The sequence below is a fragment of the Cavia porcellus genome, unplaced genomic scaffold (genome assembly GCF_034190915.1).
Source record: "Cavia porcellus strain 051 isolate PalLab524CR breed Dunkin Hartley unplaced genomic scaffold, mCavPor4.1 scaffold_1, whole genome shotgun sequence".
NCBI lineage: Eukaryota > Metazoa > Chordata > Mammalia > Rodentia > Caviidae > Cavia > Cavia porcellus.
In genome coordinates, this window is record NW_026947484.1 from 31,036,950 (window position 1) to 31,062,435 (window position 25,486).

The 25,486-nt window shown below is 39.9% G+C and overlaps 2 protein-coding genes and 1 long non-coding RNA gene across 6 annotated transcripts in view; 1 reads left to right on the top strand and 2 right to left on the bottom strand.

The window, feature by feature from the left end:
* The window catches only part of LOC134470656 (uncharacterized), a 47,835-nt gene extending 36,762 nt beyond the window's left edge, over positions 1-11,073 (top strand). Inside the window, exon 3 of the long non-coding RNA XR_010039689.1 lies at positions 9,760-11,073. This is a non-coding gene — a long non-coding RNA (uncharacterized LOC134470656). The remainder of the gene's footprint in view (positions 1-9,759) is intronic.
* On the bottom strand, positions 7,614-10,265 carry Cfl2 (cofilin 2). The gene is made up of 4 exons (XM_003471891.5): positions 10,143-10,265; positions 8,835-9,142; positions 8,647-8,723; positions 7,614-8,569 (listed from the first exon to the last, which is right to left on the bottom strand). The coding sequence occupies exons 1-4, from the start codon at positions 10,143-10,145 to the stop codon at positions 8,457-8,459; spliced, it is 501 nt and encodes a 166-aa protein (XP_003471939.2). The 5' UTR covers positions 10,146-10,265; the 3' UTR covers positions 7,614-8,456.
* Positions 11,074-22,117: 11,044 nt separating the features above from the next.
* Positions 22,118-25,486, bottom strand: part of Baz1a (bromodomain adjacent to zinc finger domain 1A) — a 95,527-nt gene continuing 92,158 nt past the window's right edge. For all 4 annotated transcript variants that reach the window (XM_063224330.1, XM_063224282.1, XM_063224408.1 and 1 more), the window contains 2 exons: positions 23,490-23,577; positions 22,118-23,066 (listed from right to left, as the gene is read on the bottom strand). In XM_063224330.1, coding sequence (XP_063080400.1) covers positions 22,870-23,066; positions 23,490-23,577 — 285 coding nt within the window. In that variant the 3' untranslated portion in view covers positions 22,118-22,869. The remainder of the gene's footprint in view (positions 23,067-23,489; positions 23,578-25,486) is intronic.

A 25,486-nucleotide genomic window follows, 5' to 3' on the forward strand; every position in this document is an offset into this window, starting at 1 on the left:
AAATAATTCCTTTATGGGAACAGTAAAAATTATGCAAGGAAGGGTAAATTATCAATTCCCAATTTAACCAAAGTAGGTGACACAAGAAACACATGACAATTTTTTGCCTTTAATATTTATGGCAGATGCTGAGTGTGGTGGCACAGTTCTGTAATACCAGCACTTGGGAGGCTGAAGCAGGAGGATTGCTGGGAGTCTGAGACCAGCCTGGGCTACAAAGTGAGTTCAAGGCCCGCATGAACTGCATAGTGAAGCCATGACTCAAAAAGATGGAAAAAAAAAAAAAAAGGCAAGTGGCACTCAGTAATACAGCCTATGCAGCCAGCACTTAGGTAGGTAGAATTATTAAGATCCAAACCTGCTCCTCTGTGACTGGCCACCCCAACCCCAAACTCCTCCTGTCATGAAAACAGCAAATATTTAAAGTCTTTTCTCTTACCAACATACACAAAAAATTTAAAACCAATTTTAATCTCAGGAATCTCCCAGTTAGTCATAATAGTTTTATGCAATTTATAGCTTTTAAAACTACCTCACAAGCTGATAGATGTAGCTCAGGGGCAGAGCTCTTGTGTAGCATGCATGAGGCCATAGATTCAATCTCCAGCATTGCAAAACAATAATTAAAAGAAAATTTAAGTGCCTATTAAGAGATGAACCAGCATATTAGTAGTCAGAGATGATGAATAAAGCCGTCATTTAAACAAAACAAGGCTTACTCATGATTTAACTTTCTAATTTGTTCTTTTCTGTATTTTTGCAGAGTTTCACACTAACCATGTGCTATTTTTAAAAAATAAATATAATATAAAAACAGTCAGTCAAGTGTGGTGGTATTACCTACAATCCTAGCATTCAGGGGGCTGAGGCAGAAGGATCAAGTTTGACAGGTGCCCGGACTACCTCAAATAGTGAGTTCAAAGCTAGTCTGAATTACAATGAGATTACTTCAAAAAACTCAAAAAGTAAAAACAATCAGTCTTAAAATATCATCCAGAAGACTATCAACCATATTACATTAGCTCATTGAAATGTTATGACTTTTTTTAAGGCTCATCTTCTATAATTCTATTCATTTATTTGTAATACTATAAACATAAATTTAAGACTCCTCATATTTTTTCATAATTGCCAATAAACAGCAAAAAATGTGAACAATGAATGTGAATGAAATACAACATCCAGCTCAGAGGAGTAAATTTGTTTATGGTGGCAATAACACCAAATAACAGGGGCTGGGGATTTGGCTCAGTGGCATAAGTGCCTGCCTTGCAAGTGCGTGGTCGTGAGTTTGATCCCTGGTACTGCCGGTAAAAAAAAAATAATAATAATAACACCAAATAACAATTCCCAGTTGTTTTTCTACAGCCAGGACACGGCCACCTATCTAAATCATCACCAGGTATTCCTTACAAATAACCACCTGTACAGGGCTGGGAACATAACTCAGCAGCACAGTGCCTGTCTGGTAAGTGTGAGGTCCTGGGCACTGGGCAGGGGCAGGGAGGGAGTTATATAATTAAATATAAAGCATTCTTGCTGGGCGGGGTAGCACATAACTGTAATCCCAGAAGTCAGGAGCCTGAGGCAGGATGACTGTTGGGAGTTGGAGACTAGCCTGGACTACAAAGTGAACTCAAGGCCAGCCTGAACTGCATAGCAAGACCTTGTCTCTAAAAGATATAGAAATATATATATATATATGGCATTTCTTTTTAACAGGTACAGTAGCTACAAACAAAAATAAAGAGGAAGGTTCTGCTATATCAATTTCCTAAATAATAATCAATATAATCCTAATGTATCAATTATTCACAATATATGCTTCTACTCAGTATGCAATTATACTAAAAATTGTGAATCAATAACTTATTTTTCTTTTAATTTAAAATTTTTTTATTTTAAAGAGAGTAAAACCAAGTAAAACAAAACAGAACAGAGCTAATTAAAAACAGTGTAACACAGGACTTCAAAATAGGAAAACAATGGTCACCATCCATAATGCCTTCTGCTGTCTTCAAAGTAGCTGCAGGTACCTTCAGACACAGTAAAAACCAAACATAATGGAACCAATAGGGCTGGGGATTTAGCTCAATGGCTCAAGCACTTGCCTGGTAAGCACAAGGTCATGAGTTCAATCCCCAGTACTAAAAAAAAAATAGAATCAATAAAAACAAAACAATGAATGCAATAAAGGACTTCAAAACAAGATAATAGCAAATTCAAAATGCCTACCATAATATATCAGATGCAATAAAATCAAGCAAAACAAAACAGAATAAAACCCAACCCAACAAACAATGAAAATGATACAGGACTTTAAAACAAGATAGGGAATTAACCATGGCCACCACCTTCAGAAGGAGATCCCCATAGATGCTACTTTGCCTATTGCCATCCTCTGAATACGTGATCAGATTACCAGCCTTAGGCCTGCAAAGTCAGTGAAACACTAAACACTACAAGCTTAAATTGTATTCCACCCCAATAGCTGTCATCACAGCCTGGGTCTGCAGATCAGTGGGCTGCTTACAGTGGCGGGGGCGGGGTGGGAGTCCGCTCTTCTTGTTCCCCAGCCCATGTGCGGAAGAGGCTGATATCTGGTTCTGCCTTCAGTGGTCTGTGTATGGCGCCAGTTTGCAAGGACAGCTTGCTTCTTGGTGGCTTCTTGTTCTCTTCCCCTGCAGTCTACAAATGGTGCTGACTCATGGGAAAAAGGCTGGTGTCTTGGGGCTGAGGATTTAGCTCAGCGGCATTAAGCACCTGCCTTGCAAGCAGGCGGTTGTTCTTAATCCTCTGATTAAGAAAAAAAAAAAGGGCTGGTGTCTGGCTCTTCCGCCTGGTGGCCCATGCATAGTGTACTTGCTGTTTTTGTTTTTGTTTTGTTTTGTTTTCTTTTATGGGCAGAGTTTCACTGTGCAGTTCAAGCTGGCCTAGAACTCATTTTGTACCCCAGGCTGGCCTTAAACTCACAGGGATCCTCCTGCCTCAGCTTCCCAAGTGCTGAGATTACAGTAGCATGAGACCATTTCCAGCCTCATAGTTTTTCTTTCTTTCTTTCTTTCTTTCTTTCTTTTTTTTGTATTTTTACCAGTACCAGGGATCAAACTCACGACCACAGGCTTGCAAGGAAGGCGCTTATGCCACTGAGCTAAATCCCCAGCCCCCCTTTCTTTTTTTTTGAGACAGGTCTTGCTATGTTCCTAGGTTAACCTTCAATTTGTGATCCTCCTGCCTCAGTTAAGTGTGTACTACCATGTCTGGCTTGTAAATCCACAATTTTATTTTATTTTATTTTACTAAAATAAAAGGAAATATATATATATATATATATATATATATATATATATAAAATTTTTAATTAAAAATTTTGTCTTTTTGAAGTATGGTGCCTCTATGCAGCTCAGGCTGGCCTTGAGTTCACTTTGTAGCCCAGGCTTGTCTCAAACTTGCAACAATCCTTCTGCCACAGCTTCCCAAGAAAAGGAAAGGTTTAAATGGTCAAGCCTTAAAAAAGGGGGGCACATTTAAAATCTTTTAAATTAGGTAAATGGTTAACTCCAGTTTTGTTAGTTCCTTGTCCCATTCACCCTCATGTAAGACTTTAAAATTGAAAATTCTCTACATTTCTTCATGACACAATTGGCAATGAGCAATTAGGAGTAAAAAAATGGCACTTTTTCTTTGAAATCTTTGATCTATTGCTATTGTACACACTAAAGTTTTTTTTTTTTTTTTAATCGGTACTGGGGATTGAACTCACGACCACCTGCTTGCAAGGCAGGTGCTTATGCCACTGAACTGAATTCCCAGCCCCACACTAAAGGTTTAAACACTGATTTCCACGTACTTCTTTTCAAGCTGACCATGGTGGTACATGTCTGTAATCCCAGCACTCGGGAAGCTGAGGCAGGAGCTTAAGGCCACTCTGGACTACAAGTGAGAACTTGTCTCATAAAAAAACAACAAAAAAATCCCCTAAGAATTTCTTTTCCACTTACTTCATGAAGTACAGCTGTTTCACAGCATCCTGTGATATAATGAAGTTTTATGATTTCTAGAACAAAATACTTTACTGTCATTTCTACTTCTAAAAAACGGTGTCTAGAGCCAGGGGTTTAGCTCAGCTGCACAAACACTTGCCTGGCAAGCACAAGATTGTGAGCTTGATCCCCAATACCACCAAAATAAATAAATAAAAATAAAAATGGTGTCTAATTATAAGTTGAAAGCCTTTTTTTAATCTGGTAATTTAGTACATTTTTGCTTTTTTGGAGACAGGGTCTAGCTGTATAATTTAGTCTCATCTTGAAGTTGCTATGTATCCCAGGCTGGCCTTGAACTCATGGTAATCCTCTTGCCTCAGCCACCCAAGTGCTGGCATTACAGGTGAGTACCACCACACTTAGTTTGTGTGCTTTTTAATTTAAAAAATAAAATATGCCACAACAGTATACCACTAGCTCTTATCACATTTCTGTGCAAAAATGACTATTTGCACAAAAATCTGTTCCTTTTTTTTTTCCAAATAAACTAATAAACTGCTATACATTCACAATCAGATTAGGTGTCAGGAGTCAAGAGTGAATGAAAAGTATGTAGTGAAACATACAATTATAGCAAGAGTATCTGATAGTTTCCAAATATGAAAGAGATGTACAATCATACACTTCACGAGACTCCTAAGCCACTAGATACACAATAAATTGACTATGGATCCTTAATACAGCTCATTCTATTTCAATATCAGCCTACCTTCTTGATAGGGTAGCTACACCTCTTCCAGAGTTTGTTCTAAGCCTGTTGTCCTGGCATGTTTTTTGGTGGGGGGGTACTGGGAATCAAACTGATGGTGCTGTGCTTGCTAGGCAGCTGCTGTGCCACTGAGTTACATCCCTGGCTCACCCTGGCAGAACTACATTTCATGTATCTAAAAAAAGATGCTATATATAATCTAATTAGTACTTAAACGAGATTGAGTGATGACAAAGTAGAGGTGCATGGATTCTTAATAAATCTTATTAACTTGCCAGTTTATCTCTTTATACCTATTAAGGATAAATGGTTCAAACGAATTATGACATTTATGTAGATTTTTCCTGTTTCCAAAAAAGCATTTCTAGGGACTGGGGATTTAGCTCAGTGGCATAAGTGTCTTCCTGGCAAGCGCTAGGTAGTGAGTTTGATCTCCAGTACCAAAAAAACCCCAAAAAAACAAAAAAAAAAAACTCTTCTATTTTTCTACCAGCAATGGTAGACAGATATAATTTTTGTATTATGCACTAAAAAAACTGAAGCTCAGAATAAATAATTTGCTCAATTACATTGAGAGGAAACCGTAGTAGTAACTCCCAATTCTGCATGGAAAGAAGCATTTGTGAGCTTTTTTTTTTTTTTTTTTTTTTTTTTTGGTACATGGAATTGAACTCAGGACCTTGTGCTTGCCAGGCAGGAGCTATGCCACTGAGCCACATCCCTGGCCTACATTTATGATTCTAAAGCAAAGGAACAGCCTGACTTGTTTAAACCCTAAGATGAGACAGAACATTATAGACTCAGCTGTCCAAAGAGCAACACTAGATGAAGTGGCCTGAACATCTCTAGCAGCTTTACTCCTCACAGAAAAATAAATGTTCATGTTGTATTGCATCTCCAACTACTATTAAAATTGCAAGCAAAAACAGGACCTAAAGAGGGCAGAACAAGTTTTAAGAGACAAACCTAATGAAGTCCTCCAAGCCTCTCAATGGTTTACCATTGCTGAGTTTTAAAAAAAAAAATATCTTCAAGTTTTTTCCCAAAGCCCGTTAGTGCTAAGATCCCATAAATTAGCCCTTTCAAGGATCTGTATCAGAGAAATTCAAACCTAGTAAGAGGCTTGTCATCTAATGTACTAGAAAGACACAGTAACTACAGAATGCTGGCCATACTATTTAACATAATGATGGAAAATGACAGCTGACAGCCAGTTTGGGACAAATGCCAACTGTTCACATTTGTCTGAAAAGGCTAAAATTAATTGTTTCAACATTTAGTTTTCCAAGAACACTGCTATCAGTAAATAAAAAACATCAACTAAAATTCCAAGAGGCTATAGATAATGGTGCTTTTGATTTGCAATATTAGTTTCTTGAATTTTAGTGTTCCAAAGTGTAAGTAAACACATCTCAACAGCTTTAATTTCCATATATTTTATTTTTTAAACATTTATAATTTTGCAAGCCAGCAGTAAAATATTGCCCTCAATATTTTACTAATTAGCACCATATATTTTTTAAAGCTAACTGAAACATTGTTTCACTATAAATGATTATAAAATAAGATCATTTCAAATGCCAAATCAATCTTAACATGTGACCCACTATTAATTATATTATTTTGGCTCTATGCACAAAAGTATAGTTCAAAGATGAACTACTTTAATGTTTTTGTCAATCTAACAAAGTATCAGTTTAAGAGTATTATATAAAGACACAGGACATTGAATCAACTTAGAAACAAAAGATATTACATAACTGATTTGCTTTTTGGAAGTCCATTATTAGAACAATGAAATAATAAAAAAACTCCATTGTATGTGTATCAGTTACATATATGGTTTAGGACACATTAATATTCTCATGCTTTATTAGTTTGGCCTTACCAAAAAGCTACTGAAAAGCCTGGATAACTCACTGGGGTAGCTGGAAGCCTGAAATAAAATTACTTAGGGCAAAAAGGATCCTAAGTCATTCATACAATTATAAATATAAGCCTAGACATGTTATAGTCTGACCTGAAAAATCTTTCAAAATATGGGGTAAATCTAATTATACTCCAATCTCTTTCACATGTTTAACACAATTTTTTAAAAGGGGCTATTTTTATTTCCTGTTTTCTGATAAAAGAATTTTTTAGAACTGTGAGGTTAAATTCTGAGCTATGACTGACTGCTTACTAACATGCCTGTTTTGCATACCAGTAGAATCAAATCCAGTTTTGCCATTTGTGGATAACTATGACAAGATACAAAAGCATGTGTTTGCCATAAATAGCTCTGGCTAACAGCAAACCGCTCACACTGAGTAGATCAAATTCTCTATAAGGAGAGCAATCTGGACTAAGGCCAAATCCCACTACTAATGCTTAAGATTGCTATACTAATTTCTTTTTCCAATTCAGTTTGGAAAAGCATCATAATGAATAGTGGCTCAATGTTTCTAAACATCAGAAATATGAAACTTTTGAAGAACATTTTATAACTTCTTTTCATTATGGCCAAATAAGCATGAAAAACTTCCTACTATTCAGAAACGTAAATAAATTTTAAAAACCATCTTATTCAGAAAACAAACTAAGATATTCAAAAGTACTTACGTCAAAGTGCAAAAAAAACCCTCTGATCTTCATATTAAAATAAACATGTTTATAAAAGTACCACTCTTTAAGGATGGTATTTTATATTAAGTGGCTCTACTTTTTTTTAAAACCAAAGAAATTAAAAAATCTAGAAAGTATCATGCATGAATGTCATATAAAAGTTCTTAAATGACCAATGCAGACATTAATAGCTGTTTACTTAACAGTTGTTCCACATAATATTTTGCAAAATTTCCAAGGAAAACAAGAAAACATTCTGTAATATGCCACACTTTTTATTGCAACGTGGCCACTTTTGTGAGGGTAGGGAGTTTGATCTCAAAACAATGTTCCATTTAAGGCTCTTTTATACAGAAATTGCCATCATGACTGATATTAAAACTATGTGTAGTGTTGCAAGACTCACATGGTAAACATAAAACTTCTACACTTATTCAGTAGTGTACACTTAACAAAAAAACACAAAGGCATTATTACTGTAACAGCTATTTAACATACACAGGTAACAAGAATGAACACTGAGGTACTAGGAGATAAACTGATGACACAGTTAATGAAACTTAAATTGGCATTCCTTTCAGGATTAAACTCATTACAAAAAAAGTGCTTTTAATGCATAGTGTTATATCTGTGCTGCCATGTCACAAAAATAGGCTTGCCAAGGCAGGTGAGGTGTATGAACGCTGAGCGCCTCACAGAACTGCAATCAAGTACAACTATAAATAATACTGAAAAAAGTTAACCATCTAACCAGTGGCTAATACTTTCAAGGCATTCAATTAGCTTATCCTCTGCAGTATTCTAAGCTATTCACATTGACAATCACATTCATTGTAGTGCTTGCAGCAAGGGAGGCATGTAACCAGTAGTTTTGGCTAAAGATGGAAAGGCATTCCTTGGGCTGTACATAAAAGTAATGGTGTTAAACAGTCTAATGGCAATCACTGACAAGCTGCTTAAATGAATGGTATCTCCTTCATTCATTGTGTTGGAAGGGTCCGGTGGAAAGGGAACAAAACAAAAACAAAACCTAATACTATTCCAATGGATTGAACTGGAAAAGCTCCTTAAGATCCAGATGGCACTTGATTGTCATTTTATAACGGTTTCCCTTCCAGTGAAACTACTACATTGCCTCCCAGTTTCTCTCCAAGTGTTGAACGGTCCTTAATATCATCCAAGCCATTTACTTGCCACTCGTGTTTAATCCCTAAAAAGAAAAAAAAAAATCTCATTAGCGTATTATAATTAGCAAACAGTACTTTCTTTGCACAAAAGTGTTTGTACCTGTAAATTTCTTTTTAATGGCATCTTTAGAGCTAGCATAAATCATCTTGCTTTTTAACGGTGCACTTTCAGGAGCCCTATGGGAAAAAAAATTGTTGAATCTCACTTATTAGAAAAACAAAGGCAAAACTGACTATGATAATAATCCTTGGATTTTAAAAGTACTTTTTTCTTTTGTTTTTACACACCAGAATATAAATACTAGGTCTTCTTTCTTAGACTCTTTTGTTTCGTATGTGGCATCGTACAAAGCATATCGGCAATCATTCAGAGGTAGCAACTTCACAAAAGATGTGTAGGGGTCCTCTACAGTATCACCAATGTCACCCACCAAGATCTGCTTCGCTTCCTCTACAATTATTTGTCTTTTGTCATCACTTAAACAGAAGAGAACTGCTTTCTTTCGCTTTTTGATCTCCTCTTGTGTAGAAGATTTCCTTACTTTCATATCATTAAAAACTTTGATAACTTCATCATTCACTGTAACTCCAGATGCCTGAAAATAAAGAACAGTTAAATCAGAACAAGTATTTTGGTTTTGGTCAGTTATTGTTTGCCTAGAGGATTCATTTTGTTTTGACGGTAAAAAGTGTAGGACTCCATGCAGGTAATTCAAACCAATTTGTCACATTTTAAAGTATCCCTATACGACACACCTAAAGATTCTCTAATTCATCCTGCCCATTCATCCTTCTTAAAGGACAGCGGAGAAAAAAAGCAAATGGAAGGTGGATCGAAAGGAACAAAATACAAGTTGTTCTATCCCTGAAATGTTTCCTATTTCATTGGGTGATGTCAGAGCTTCAGGAACAGCAGCAAAAATACCTTCTGTATTGTGTCAACTCTGCAGGCCTTAAAAAAAACATTTCGGATTTCAGTGAATGCTTCTACTATTTTTTTTCTTTAAAGTCATCCTAGCCACTGCCGTTTCCTCATAAGGAAAGAGAATCTAGTGTAAACTCCTGCTGCCCACGGCTACAACATAATCACCCCTGCCGCTCACAGGCAGGTTCCTTCAAACTAACGGGCCGGGTGGAAAAGCTTTTGGCCGCGGGGAAGCATTTTTAAGAGTTGTTCCACCTCCTTAATCTTCTCCTTTGGGTTTTATTACAGGACATCTAGACCCTGACCCAAAGCCTTCAAAGCACACAGCAATTTCAGAGCGCGAGTCTTACGGAAAACAAGAAAGCGAAAGGCAGAGGCGGCACGCGCCAGGCATCACCTCACCGACCCTCCCGCGCCCCGGCGCCCGCCCGCCCCTCACCCGCGCCCGCGCCCGCCGGGCCTCCCCGCCCCCAGGAATCCAAGAGCCGCAGGGCCCGGCCTGACTGCGGGGAGGACTGGCCCGCTGGCCAGAGAGAGGGCAGCGAGGGCGCAGCGTGGGTCGACCACCTCCGTGGCCCAAACCAGGTTAAAATGGCGACCTCGCTCCTAGGGCCGCGCCCGGGGGCTCCGCTCACCGCGCCCTAGCCTCCCGGCCCGCGCGCCCGCCTTACCATAGTGCCCGCGCTGAGACTGCGGCGGCGGCTGGGGCTCGGCGGCACTGGCAGGCGGAGAGGAGGGGCGGGCGGCGGCGAGTGCGGAGCACGCCGGGAGCTGCAGCCCCGGGGGGCGGGGCCGGCGAGCCGCAGGGCGGGGCGGTCACGTGGCCCTGCCCGGGCCTGCCCGCCACGCCCCAGTCTGGCCCTGGGGCGTCTGCACCCAGCCCGCCCCACCCAGCCCACCGCCCCTCTGGCGACCTCCGGAACCCCGGGGCGTGGGCTGGGCCCCGCCGTCCTTGTGCCGGAACGGGTGGCGCCCTCCACGGCGCTGCTCCCGGTAGTTCACCAAACAGGGCTGAATTTCAGCGTTTGTGAATCTCTCTGGGAAAGCCCCAAATCTGCGTGAATTGCTCAGCTCCTTCCTTCATGGCTAACCGAGAATAAACACTCAGAGCTTACTCAGTTGATTGAAGGACCTAGCAAAAACAAAATGCTAAACGGAGGTGAGAAATAGCTAAAACCACCCACAGTTCCGTGGTTGAAATAGTGATGGAGGTGAGTAGTGGCGCTCCGCGGCGACACCGCTGACCTCCCGGCCGCCTGGGCCACCGCGTCCTGGCGCGGGAGCCGCGTGGAGCCGGGCCGCGCCCGCAGCGGCGGCCTCTCCCTCGCGGCCGGGCTCCTGCCGAGCCCTGGCGCCCGACCGACCGCGCTGCTTCTCAGACTTTTTTTTTTTGATAAATAGGGTATCTCACTTGTCATTAAAAAAAGTCACTTTATGGGGCTGGGGATTTAGCTCAGCGGCATAAGCACCTGCCTTGCAAGCAGGCACTCGTGAGTTTGATCCCCGGTACCGATAAAAAAAAAAGTTACTTTATATCATGAGGAAATTTTCAAAAATAGAGATTGAATACTTTGAATTTATAATAAAAATGTTTCAAACGAAGCACTGTGTTTGTTATTTATAATGAAAGATACACTTATGTATCTTTTACCTTTTTGTGTGTGAGTGTCTTTTGGAGACAGGGTCTCTCTAATGCCTTTCGAGAAAGCCTTGAGTTCACTTTATAGCCCAGGGTGGTCTCGAACTCACAGTGATCCTCCTGCCTCAGCCTCTCGATTGCTGGGATTACAGGCGGGAGCTACCACGCCCGGCTTTTACTATTTTTATCTCATTTATAATCGTGGTGTAATGAATTTAAAACTCTGATCAACAGTTAAATTTATGAAGATGATACGCTAAACACATATAATTGTTTTTTATTTGTTTATTTTGTTTTTGAGATAGGGTCCCTCTTTGTGTAGTCCAGGCTGGCCTTTGACCATGGCAATCCTTCTGCCTCAGCCTCCCAGTGCTAGGGCTACAGGCGTGGGCCATCACACCCAGCCTACACAGGTAAATTTTTATAGTGTGGAAGGGTTGGGAACAAAACAGACAAGTCCAGATAGACTTTGTTTTGTTTGTTCAGGTAAATTTTAAAGGAAACTGAACTAGAAATGTGATTTGCAGGCAAAAACTGTGGGCTGGGTAGGGAAACTCTGGTGTGTTTCTGAGTTTCCCCCCAGGTCTTAAGGTGTCCAGACCTCATGTTCTTCATCTATACATCAAGTTCTACCACATTATCTTTAAGATCCTTTTCAGTTTTAAAATTTAGTGTCTGAGGGCTGGGGATTTAGCTCAGTGGCACAAGCACCTGCCTGGCAAGTGCAAAGTCGTGATTCCCGGTACAAAACAAAACACAAAACAAAAACTGGTTCAGTGCAAAGGCAGAGGTTCAATTCCCTCTATTGCAAAAAATTTAGTCTCTCAGTCTAGAACTCTTCTGAACACGATGTATGTATGTGTGGTTTTCACAATTAAATTTAGGACTGGGAAATCTCAAAAGTTATGCCTTAGATTCTGAGATACATATATTTTTTTGAGACAGGGTCACTATGTGGTTCAGGCTGAACTTGAACTCTCTAGCTCAGGCTGGCCCCAAACTTGCAGTGATTCTCCCACCTCAGCCTTTTAAATTCTGAGCTAATAGGCATGTGCCTAAATGGAACATGTTAGATATTGCACAGTAAACATTAGCTTATTATTATCTCCATATATTGTGTTTATTTTCTTAACTAGTTTCTAAACTAAATTATAATTTAAGATTTTTGGGTTTTTTTTGGTACCAGGGCTGGAACTCATGACTTCACACTTGCCAGACAAGTGCTTACTTCACTAAGCTAAATCCGTGGCCCAATCTAAGTTTATTTAGAGACAGAAATTTCCCACTGTGTAAGCATAAACCTCAAGTAGGGAAGCTAGCATATTACAGTATATGAAATCTTTCTCTTCAACTTCCCAGGAAATCATAGAGAATGACTGGCACTTGGATCATCTGCAGTGGGGCAGGTGTCAGCAGTTTCTTGGGCCTGACCTCTTCCTCTCTGGGCCTTCCTGTTTCCAGCCTGTAAGATGTGCAGCAGTTCTGGCAGAGACCAAAACCTTTTCCACCAAAGCTGGGGTATTCCACTTGAGTCACCAGCCAGCTCTCATATCACCCCTTGCCAAGCCTGTCCCCTTCTGCTCCTCAGATGGAGTTTGTACCTGCTATACTCCTGGAATCTTTCACTAGAGAGAGTTTGGTCTTTGCACATATTTTCTTGTGTTCTACAGTGATAGTTTGTTTACATGTCCTGCTACCCCATTCCAGTGGGAGCTCCTTAAGGATGCAGGTCCTGCTCAGTAAATTTCTTAAACCTGGCAGATACAGTGAGATCCTGGCTAAACTAATCAATTTAGGATGCTTGAGTGCTCACCCTAGTGCTTTCGTAATTGTTTTTGGTTTTTGAGGCAGGGTCTTGCTACACAGTTCAGTCTGGCATGTATTTACTATGTAGCCCAGGCTGGCCAAGACCTCTCAGCAATCCTTCTGTCTTAGCCTCCCAATTGCAGTGATTACAACTTCACTCTAGTGCTTTGAAGAGAACAAAAAGAAAGCTGTCAGTGAGACCTACCCATGTGACCTTGTGAGGACAGCTCTGAGAACTCAGGAGAGTGACAGTTGCCTTTGTCTCCTCTTGAGTTGGAACCAAAGCTAAGCACTAGGTAAAGTGGCAGCATTGCTAGGCATTACCGCATGAGTTGGCCTGTGTGTGGAAGAGGGATCTGAATGTCTATGACTGTTGTTTTGCTGCTGTAAAAAATTACCACAAATTTAGTGACTTAAGACACAAATTAATTTTCTTCTGGAGTCAGAGATCAGAACTGAGTCTTGGGGATATAGCTCAGTGGCATGAGTGTCTGCCTGACAAGTGCAAGGTCCTGAGTTCAATTTTTGATACAAAAAAAAAAAAAGTCTTGCAGGGCTCAGTGGGCTTTGTTTCTTTGGAGGCTGCAGGAAAGGATGTCTCTTTGCTATGCCCACCTTCTAAGGGCCACTTTCATTTTGTGGTGCTCCCAGCCAGCAAGTGCCTTGTCATGGTTTATGTCTGTGGCCCCCAGGCCTCATGAGTTTACATTGTACATTTGTGATTGGTTCATTGTCTAGTGCTTGGATTGATTGTGTCAGTGCTACACCCACATAGGGGTGGAGCCAGGATGTAATGTAATGGCAGAAGGTGTGTCTTGCTCTCTCTTATGGGTTTCTGCCTTGTTGTTTGCAGCTGCCATGAACTGTGGCCCTGCCATGCCAGCCTGCCTTGGAGCCAACTGAGTATGGACTGAAACCTCCAAAAACTGTAAGAAATAAACCTTTCCTTTCCCAACTTTGGGCTTTAGGTATTTTGTCTCAGCGACGAGTAAAAAGTAACTAAGACATGCCTCCTCCAACCTCTGCTTCTGTTCCTCCATCTCTCCTGCATCCCTCTTTCCTTGGTACAGACCATTAGTGTTATCTTGGATCCTATCTGGTAGTTGCATATAAAATGCCCCCCCCCCCAGCCTCAATTTAGCCCTGCAGGCCTCCCTTTGCTGTGTGTGGGAGCATATTACAGGTTCTGGGACTAGAACAGGAATAGCTTTGGGAGGCTGCTATCTGCCTTCCATTACACCAGCTTTCTGGAGTAATTCCAACTCCAGGCAAACAATTAACAGGTGGGACAGAAGGCATTTGAGCCGGCCTGCAGGACGACAGGAGCTATAATCATGTACTTACTAGGCCACAGGTGGATGGCAGTGACAAACAGTTACCAGGAACTAAGTGAGGAATTTCTGGGAGGAATCTCTACTGTGACTCTGTTAATGGCAATCTCAGGCCCTAACTTACTCACTCTACTGTTCAGTTGCCTCCTGTGTAAAGAGGGTGACTGCACCTCTTTCCTTATGGGGTTGTCAGGTCAAGTGTGATGATGTGTAAAGCTGCTCACCATTGCAGGAATAGGAACCCTTGTGCTATTATCACTGTCTGTGCAGATGGAAGGTAAAGTGCTGATTTTTAAAATTATGTGCTTTTAAATTTTTAAGTGACGTAGTAACTACACATTTATGGGGTGATATTTACAAGTTGCTATTTCAAGGCACATACATACTGTATAATAACCAGATCAGGGTTACGGCCCACCCATCATCATGTCTAATGTTTATCATCTCTAAATACACAATTAATTGCCAGCCAGTTTCCCACTGTGATATAGAACATTAGCAATGATTCTTCCTGCCCAACTGTACTCCTATAGCTGCTATCTTTCTGTATCCTTTCTCATGCCCTTCTAGCCTCTGGTAACCACTGTTCTACTCTGTGCTTCTATGAGATAAATATTTTTTCTTTCTTTTTTCTGAGACAGAGTCTTACTATGTAGTTCAGGTTGGCCTTGAATTCACTAGGTAGCCTATACTGGTCTGGGACTCAAAGTGATCCTCCTACATCAGCCTCCTGATGCTGGAATTACATGTGTGTGCTGCCATATCCAGCTAAAAATCAGTGTGTTTAGCCTCCATATAGAAGTAAGAACATAGGGTATCTGTGAATGTGCTAATTGCAACAACTCATAGGCCAAAGACACTAAGCAGTTCCAATCATTGATCCTGAAGGCTGTGTTTACTGAACACTCCTTAGAAAACGGTTAAAGTGACCACTCCAAGTGTATATGCCCAAGAGGCAATCTGGATGGAGGCTCTGAGCATACAAAAGAAAATAATTTTTCATCAGGTTTGTGCATGCCTGTAATCCTAGCACTTTTGGCTGATGCAGGAGGATCACTGTGAGTTGCAGGTGAGCCTGCTCTCCGTAGTGAGACTTTTGTCTTTAAAAAAAAAAAAAAAGGTTCATTTTTTCAAGGCTTATCAAAAACAATGAATCAGGAAGATTGTGCAGAAAAGTTCTATTTTCTATTTGAACTCCACCCTGTCAAGTGTCACACTCTGCTCCCATGGCTACTCCCTGAGAGAGACAAGGATGAGCCCAAGAATACTCAGCAACCTCCTCATGCATCTATCAAGTACTTGGCCTGTCCCAGGCCATGCCCTGCTCATACTGAGGATGGGGTGCTCCTGCATATTATAAACCCAAGTTAGAGCTAAGGACTAGAAGATAAACAGTGGGAGCCATGTGCCAGAGTCTGATCTTGGTGACTCACTCTTCAATCTCCAAAACTCAATGTTGGGTCTTACACATCTCATTACTAGTTCTTTCTGGAATTTCCATTTTATTTTTTTAGTTTGGTTTTATGGGACAGGGTCTCACGATATAGTCTAGGCTGGCCTTCAGCTGGCTAAGTAGCCCAGGTTGGCCTTGAACTCATGGTGATCCTCCTGCCTCAGCCTTCCACCTGCTGGGATTATAGATGTTCCACACTATGCCCATCCAGAACTGTAGATTTGGGGCTGGGGATTTAGCTCAGCGGCATAAGTGCCTGCCTTGCATGCAGGCAGTCGTGAGTTTGATCCCTGGTACCGATTAAAAAAAAAAGAACTGTAGATTTTTAAATCAAAGAAAATTATACAGACATTGAAATTGTAGATATGCAAACTCTATTAACAGACATGAATAAGAGCAGGAGAGAGACTGAAAAAGTAAATACAGGAATGAAAAAAGTCAGAGTGGTGCCATACCTAGAATCCCAGCACTCGGAGGCATGAGGATCTTGGATTAGAGCCCAGGCTGGAGCAATTTAATGAAACCCTATCTCAAGAGGAAAATAAGAGAAAGGACTGGGAGTTTAGGTCAGCACAAAGGCCCTGGGTTCAATCCCCAATACTTCAAAAACCAAAACCAAACAAAATAAAGTTATTTATTCTACACATTCATCGTTTATTGAGCATCTTTCCTGGAGAAGAGAATACAAAGATAAAAATAACCTGGTCTTTACCTAGAAGAGATGCTGTTGCATACGGAACCAGGCAAGGCAGGCTGCCAGGGCGCATGCTCAGCATATCCGTGTGAGCCTGCAGTTGGGTCTCAGGAGCCAGTGAGTGTTAGGCAGGAAAAGGAAGGGTACCCAAAGCAGAGAATGTTGCTTTGATGTAGTTTGCTGAAGCCCTGGGCTTGATATGGTAACAACTATATTGTGTGTGTGTGTGTGTGGTTTTTTTGAGACAGAGTCTTGCTCTGCAGTTTGGGCTTGCTTTGAGCTCACTTTGTAGCCCAGGCTGGTCTAGAACTCAAAAAGATCCTCCTGCCTCAGCCTCCTGAGTGCTGGGATCACAGGTGTGAGCCATTACACTGATAATCATATTCTGTGATGGCACTTTCCTGTAATTCTAGCACTTAGAAGTCTGAAGCAGGAGGATTGCCATGAGTTCAAGGGCAGCCTGGGCTACATAGTGAGCTCAAGGCCAGCCTAAACTACACAGTGAGATCCTGTCTCATAAAACAAAACAAAACAACAATCATATTCTAAATTATAGATTCATAATTACTTACAGAGTTGAAATGCTAACAAGAAAGGAATTTGTCTTGTCTGGATTAATTCCTGAAGATTTATTTCTTAGTCAATTGGGACTTGGTGTGTATGTTTTTGAGACAAAGTATATGGCTATATGGTTATGTTAACATTTCGAGAGCTGTCACACTGCTTTCCCAAGTACCTATATCATTTTGTAATCCTACACTGGCTGGCCAGGACCTGGTGATCCTCCTGCCTCAGCCTCTCAAGTGCTTTATGCACCACCATGCCTAGTGAAATGTTTTTTAAAAAGTTTTGGGTTCCCACTATGTGTGCCAGGCCTTATGCTATGCTCCTGTGTAAAATAGTGAGCAAAACACATGTGGTGAGGCTAGGGGTTTAGCTCAGCGGTGTGACTGGTTGGCACGTGCGAGGTCATGAGTTCAATCTCTAGTACAAAAACAAAACAATAAACAAACAAAAACAACCCATGTGGTCCCTGGCACCATGAGAAGTCCCTACATGGATGCAGAATGGGGAAGTTCTACATATGAAGAGCCTGCTGCCTGAAGAAAGGCTGAGTTTATAAGCAGCTTGGCTCTTTTGGGAAAACACAGGGCCAGTGGAGCTACAGTGGAATGGACAAGGACAAGATGTGGCGGGAGAAGCAAAGAGTGAGGGGCAGTCCACACAAAACCTTTATACTTTCTGCTGAACTGTGCCTTGGGGTCCATGATGCCCACAGCAAATCCATATGTGCTCTTGGATCATTACAAAATTAAATAAACACAGCGACATCTGTCGGAAACCATCGGAACTAATATAGAGGGTTTTAAATTCAGCCCAAGGGGTTTCCTCCATGTGCTCTTCCCCTCCCCTCCCCTCCTCTCCTCTCTCAAAGGCACCTTGAATGGAGAAAATTTGGTAGTCTTCTGTCAAACAATTTTGGGATTTCATTTCAAAGGCTTGTGGAGTCTTTAATAAAGTTTTTGTTTTGTTTTGAGATAGGGTCTCACTATGTAGTGCAGGCTGGCCCTGAACTTATTTATGTAGCCTAGGCTGGCCTCAAAGTCATGAGGATCTTCCTGCCTCAGCCCCCTGAATTCTGGGTTTCCAGGTGTGTGCCATCACCCAGGTTCTTTGTGTTTTTTAATTGCAGTACTAGGCGGGGGTCAAAATTAGGGCCTCATCATGGGAGTCAAGTCCTTTACCATCATATTTGATATTTTTAGATTTTAAAAAATGTGCTTAAAAGAACCACTGCCAAGAAAGATGATTCTGCCTTTCGAACTTCGTTCTGAGTATAGGGGAGAGTGGCTTTTTCAGCTCTGCTTAGAAAAAATTTAGGCTGGGTGTTGAATCTGTTTCAATTTCTAACTCATGGGAACTCTCCACAACTTTGATTCTCCCAGATGTGACCACATTGTTCCTAGTGATGCCATCAGCTTAAAACTAGTGGCTACTGATCTTCTATTACACAGGGTGGACCACCAAGTATTCTGATTTTTGGTTTGTCAATTATCCTCCAAGAAATAGTCTTTGTTTTTCAAGAGAAGCACTGGTCTGACTCCTTTAGACCTTACAGAGGAAAAAGATGAACTGAAACGGTGTAAGATTATTAAGGCAAAAGGATATGGCTTGAATTTTTTTTTACTTTTATTTACATTTACCCTATGTTTAATTTATTCCTGGGCTGTAAGTTTTTATTTCTTCAGTTTCTTCCAGGGTATCTTTTTCTTCTGTGCAACTTCTTCCACTGGTTTAGGAACAGTTTGTTCCTTTTCAGCAGGATCATCTCATGTGGTGGGGGTGCTCATGGATGGATTAACCGGACCCTGAGCTCTGTATTGTTCACCTGGATGTGTCCTATGACCAGCGAAATCTATGGCTAAACCCTTAGTTCAAGCATTGCTCTGCATTGTAAGCATGTACACCCTAAATTCAGCACTCCTTTCAGGCCAGTGACCCTGATCCCACCCTGCCAGCCTAGGCATGACTGCCAGTGCCACAGTTGTACCCCAGAATGGTACTACTCCCTCTGTTAGGAGTGACTCCTTCAGACACTGGATGGCCTCTTGGATATCACTCCTTTGATGACTGGGGTTCTTAAACTGAATGTGCAGATTTGACTCTCCTGATTTGCATGATTTTGTGGGAGTTTCCTGAGACCAGAGAGCAGCAGACCACATTCTAGGTCACCTCAGACAGCTTACTGGAATAGGAAAGCATTTTTAAGTTTTTCTTCTCTCAGTATGTTTTTTTCTCAAAATTTCTTCCTTGACCATAGACTATCTTGTAGAGTTTGTTTAGTTCTCAAGTGTTTTTTTGGATCTTCATTATTGATTTCATCATGGTCACAAATCACTCTATTCATTTACATTTGTTGAAGTTTATTTTATGGTCAGGATCTGATTGACCTTGATTTATGTTCAGTGCGGTATTCTACAAACCTATGAATCCTATTGCCTGATGCTATTGTTTACTTTTTCTATATCTTTATTTTCTGAGTAGTTCTATTGTTAAAAGGGAGGCTTGCTGACTTCACCTGTAATTGTATACTTATCTTTAGTTTTATCATGCACAAGAAGATTATCATTCTTGTGTTTTGTCTTTGTCTTTTTGAGACAGGATCTTGCTATGCAGTTCAGGCTGGCTTTGAGCTAACTTTGTAGCCCAGGCTGGTCTTGAACTTGCAATGCTCCTTCTGCTTCAGCCTCCTGAATGTTAGGATTCTAGGTGTAATGCCCAGCTACTATTACCATTCTTGGCAGATAGAAAATTTTACTGTCATATATCTATTTTGGTCTTTGGAAATTTCCTTTGCTCCATTTTTTATCTGATATTAATGAAGCCATTTCCTGTGGGGTTTTCTTTTTTGAGTGGGGTCTTGCTTGTGTTCAAGGCTGGCCTTGAACTATGTAGCCATGCTGGCCTCTAACTTGGCAGTGATCCTCCTCCCTTGGCCTCCCAAATGCTGGGATTTCAGGCATATACTACTACACATAGCTTTTTTTTTTTTTTTTTTTTTTTTTTTTTGTATTGAAAACTGACTCAGGACCTTGTGCTTGCCCTGATAAGCTAAATCCTTGGCCCACACAGCGTTTTTTTTTAAAAGACAGAGTCTACTATGCAGTATGCAGTTCTGACTTTGTAGCCCAGGCTGGTCTCAAATTTGCAGTGATCCTCCTGCCTTAGCCTCCCGAATGCTGGGATTACAAAATCTTCTGTACTCTATTTGTTCAGTACTTCATGACTTTTTCCCTCAAGTCCCTGGTAAGTCCAGGCTTTAAAATTCTAGGTTTAATTGACAAATTGTGTACAACATGGTATTCTGAAGTATGTATACACTGTAGAGTGGCTAAATTGAGTTACTTACATTTTTGATAGTAAGGACACTTAAAATCTAATCACTTTTTTTTGGTATGAGAGATTGAACTCAAGACCTCATGCTTGTCAGACACTCGCTTATGCCACTGAGCTAAATCTCCAGCCCTAGTTACTGACTTTCAAGAGTATAATACGTTCTTTTTAGCTATAGTCAGTATGTCCAGTCTCTTATTTTTTAATACTTAAAACATCCACATTGCAGCTGGACATAGTAGTACATGCCTGTAACCCCAGCAATCTGGAAGGCTAAAGCAAGACTGAAAAGTTCAAGCCCAGACTGGAAACTCAATGATATCATCTCAAAATCAAATATTTTAAAAAAAGGATTTGTAATGTAGCTCAGCAAAAAGCCCTTTGTTCAATCACCAGTACCACAAATAAACCAACCCCAAATCCACACTATATGTAATTACAATGTTAGGATATAAGATTTCTTTTTTGTTTTGTTTCTAAAGATGGGGTCTAACTATGTAGTTCAGGCTGTCCTTGAATTTACAATGGAGTCAGACTGGCCTTGAACTGATGGCAATCTTTCTGCATCAACCTCCTAAGTACTGAGATTACAGGTGTGTATCACTGTACCTTGCTTTTTATTTTTTATTTTATTATTACTTTTGTCTTTTTTTTGAGACAGGGTATCCTGCTATGCAGTTCAGGCTGGTCTTGAGCTCACTTTGTAGCCCAGGCTGGTCTTGAACTCGCAACAATCCTCCTGCCTCAGCCTCCGGAGTGCTGGGATTACAGGCAGGAGCCACCACACCCGGCTTCGCTTTTTATTTTTGTGGCTATTTTTTTTTTGGTACTAGAGATCGAATTCATCACTGCACACTTGCAAGGCAGGTGCTTATGGTGCTGAGCTAAATCCCAAGCCCCTGGCTTTTTATTTTTATAGGAACTCACAACTAAGTATTTGTTAGTCTTAAGTCTCAGAGGAGTCTTTAGATTTGTACTTGAGAACTGTTGAGATCTTGCTATCTATTTGGAAATTAAGTATGGCTTAAGGTGTGTTGGGGTATCAGCTTGACAGAGAATAGACTTGGGATAATTACCTTGTCAACTTGACTGGCTTAATAAATATCTAGGAAATTAGAAAAGCACACTCTGGGTGTGTCTGGGAAATCACAAGAGTGTGACTCTGGGAACTATATCTGGTTTCTTCCTCTCTGGCTCCTCCCTGCTCTCTGCTTCAGGTTGTTATGAGTTGAGCAGCTCTCCTCTGCCACACCGGTCTCTGTGATGTTCCTTATTTGAAGGCAGCAGACCATGGACTGAAACCACTGAAGCCATGAGCCAAAATAAACGTTCTTTATGTTGTATGTATCAGATATTTTGTCCTACTAATGGAAAGCTAAACCGTATAGCTTTTTAACTAGGATTCTTTTTTTGGATACCAAAAATTGAACTCAGGACCTCATTCTTGCCAGGCAGGCATTGTGACACTCAACTGAATACTCAGCCCCCTTAACTAGGATTCTTTTTATTATTATTTTTTTTGTACCATGGATCAAACTCATGACCTCATACTTGCCAGGCAGGTACTTGTGCCACTGAACTATATTCTCAACCCTTAATGAGGATGCTTAATACACTTAACTTCCAAACTTTCTTGCATCCATTTATTAAGAATCTATGCATGGAATTTTACTGACTAATGAGAGCTATCTTATTCCATAAGTATCTGGGCCAAAAAAAATTTACTGCTAGAGACACTCAGGTACAATATAATATTTGTTCCCATAATATGTATGTGTCACATGCAGAAGTCTAATTTTGATTTGTAAAAATTCCAGAAATTAAGAATATTTGAAAAAAAAAGTCATTTTATTTGTACACTTAAAAAGTTGTACACAGAAACAGTTCTGTAAAACTGAAAGAACTGTCAGGGGGAAAGGAAGGGTGACATATTTGAACATTGAGGAAATCAGAAATAAAAACAGTAAAATATTTAAAAAATTAACAATTTCCAAGTATAAATTTTATAAATACAAAACAAATTCACAAATTACTCTGAATGCTAAATAAATATCTAGTTAATAAACTCAGACTTAATATGTCCAGTCAGCACTGGTACAGCACTTCAAGGGATATAAAATTGGATCCATTCATGTGTAGTGTTGAAAGAATGTGCTCATTAAACAATTCTTAGGATGTACATATTTTTCTAAAGTGTGCTATAGCAGAAGACCCATCTGTGTAGATATTTCTCCCTTAATACCACAACTTCTAAAAAATGAATCAATGACAAAATAAATCATATGTTGAAAAATATTTTCCAAGATATCTGCACACATGAATGATCTCAAAATGTACAAAAACCTCTGTAAACCAGTACTGTATCAAACTTATTAGATACTGAACAAAATTGTAGCAAAGGAAATCTTTCCTACATTCTCCTGAGTGCTTAATATTAAAATTGAGACTAGTGCAGGCCACATTTCAAGTGGTTAATCAGTTGTTATTGCTTTATACATACATTTGCTTTAGAGCATGATTTAATGTTCTATTTTTATGAACAATTTTTCCTGAAAAATTATATCCTTCAGAAGGACAAAAATTAGATTCGTGACTTTTTTGCAGCAGGTGGTGTACTAACATGGTCCACATTACTGGGTGTGACGTGGAGTCCAAGCTTTTGAGCCTGAATGTGAAAAAATGCTTGAAGCCTGGTTCCAGCTTTTGCTTCACTTGTGTTACGAGGGTTGTACTCAAAACAGTTCGAAAACATTAATTCAATATCGTCAATAAACTCAGCTAGAAAGGAAAAAAGTCAACAAGATTAGAATGACAATACATACATTATAAATATAATTTTTGTTTGTATCATAGCTGGAAGCTTCATTAAGAAAATGTAAACTCACAGTTTTCCTTAGAAAGAGATGATTTTGACACAAATTAGCAGAACTGCTTAACTATAAAACATTTTAAAATTGTTTTGTTGAAAGTGTGCACTTATGTAATTACATATATTATGTAATTAATCAAGAACTTCTTTTCTATAAAATACCTTAAACAAGTTCAACCTAATCCATGTCTCTTGTCCATGTGCAATGATAAGCATTCTAGGGAGCTCTTGAGATATCATTCATATAATACTATATTAACACATCATCTAAAACAAAAACAGCCCGTCTTTTGAACAGAAAAAGTTTTCAAAAGAAAACATAAATTACTTACATGCTAATTTATATTCACATTTATTCACTTTTTCACGAATTATATTTAAGGCAATGGGTTTTTTAATGATGTCATAGTAGTCTGGCACCTGTAAAATAATTCCAATATATCTCTCCATACAAAGAATTTATTGGAAATACATGGTTAAATATATAAAGGTTTTGCACTTAAAAAGCAACTTAACATTAGTTTCTGAGTGCTAGTATTTCACTAAATCATTTAATACATTTTCAATCATTACAGTGCTGAGGCAGCGTGCTCAATGCCATTAAAAATGTTAACAACTAAAATTTTGCTCATGGCTTTCTCCCTCTGCATATAGAGATACACACATGCCTATAAAATCTTTTTGTAGCCCAGGCTGTTCTCAAACACACAGCAGTCCTGTCTCTGCTTCCTGAATGCTGGGATTACAGGCATTTACCACCATACCCTGCCACTTACGTCTGTAAAGGCTCAATGCGCACTACTGAATTTGTAGTAAGTAATGAAATCTATGTGAAAAACTTAATTCAGCACAAAAATTACCTAGGAAAAATGAGCCAAATGAAATTTTAATTTTTATTAGATCATACTCAATATTAATCAGTCCTTCACATTCTTGCTATAGAAATCTCAAAGAATTCTGATGTCATTTTTATTCAGAAACATTCATTACACAGCGACACGTGAACCTCTTTTTTTTTGGCTTTTGAGATAAGGTCTCACTATGTAGTCTAGGCTGACCTAGAACTTGTGCTGATTCTCCTGCCTCAGCCTCCAAGTGCTGGGATTATAGGCATGTACTATACCACCACACTGACCTCAAGTGAAGCTCTTTATAATACAGTCATGTCTAAGCCTCTACTCCAATTAAACTGCCCACCATTCCCCATATTTTCATTGGTAGGTGTTTTAACTCAGTCCCTGTTTTCTAAAACATCTTTATTCCATTTTTTCTTTTTTTGTCTTTTTTCCTTTTTATTGGTACTAGGGTGGGGATCGAACTCATGACTACCTGATTGCAAGGCAGGCGCTTATGCCACTGAGCTAGGTCCCCAGCCCCCCATATTTTACTTTTAACATTCTCTCTCTCTTTTTGGTACTGGGACTCAAACTTAATACTCTATCTTTATTCAAATGAGCAGTCATAATGTTTCTTCTATTAAAAATTTCTGGCTGGGCATGGTGGTGTAAGCCTGTAGTCCCAGAATTTGGGAAGCTGAGGCACGTGGGTCATTGCAAGTTCAAGACTGGTCTACATATGAGATCCTGTCTGAAAAGACAAAACAAAACAAAACATGCCTTCCCACAAACTAATTTGTGTTATTCCTGCTCTCAAATGTTTCCTCTGAAACACTTACTCAAATCAGCATTCTTTTCTTCTCCATGTCTATAATGCAGTAACTTATGTTACTGACCTATAACACTGTTCTCTCACCTACACAACGTATCACACTGGGCCACACATACATAAAAATAACTACAGCACCATTTCATACCCTTGAGTTAACCCAGACTGCCACTGCTATTTAAGAGCACCTCTCTTTTCTATCAGTGTCTCCAAAGGTGTGGACCTCATGGTCATCTGGGAATGTGTTACAAATGCAGTGAAATGCCCAGGTAGCAACCTAATCAAAAATCCGATGTGGGACCCAAAAATTCCCTCCCCCCAACCCCGCCAGGGCCTCTCCACTGAGTTACATCTTTAGCCTTAAAACAATTTTTTTTTTTCATTTGAGACATGGTTTCACTAAGTTGCTGAATTAACTCAAGTTGAGCTTAAATTTGTGATCTTCTTGCCTCAGCCTCCCAAAGTGCTGGGATTACAGGTGTGCACCATCATGCCTGGCTAGGTATCTGTTTAATAAGCCCTCTCCCAATGGTTCTGATCCATGCTGAAGTTTGAAAACCAATAATAATTTGAAAAATTATTGTTGATATTTAGTTGAATCAGCTCTATACAAACTCATTACATAAAATAAAAGCACAGATTACTTCACATCATTATAAAGAAT

Bases quoted from the DNA above. Each gene is read 5' to 3' on its own strand.
- Cfl2 (XM_003471891.5), bottom strand. The intron at 8,724-8,834 runs GTGTGTAAAAAC...TTTTTCCCATAG, and splicing joins GACCTAGTATTTATATTCTG to GGCTCCTGAAAGTGCACCGT. The intron at 8,570-8,646 runs GTACAAACACTT...TTTTCTTTTTAG, and splicing joins CATTAAAAAGAAATTTACAG to GGATTAAACACGAGTGGCAA.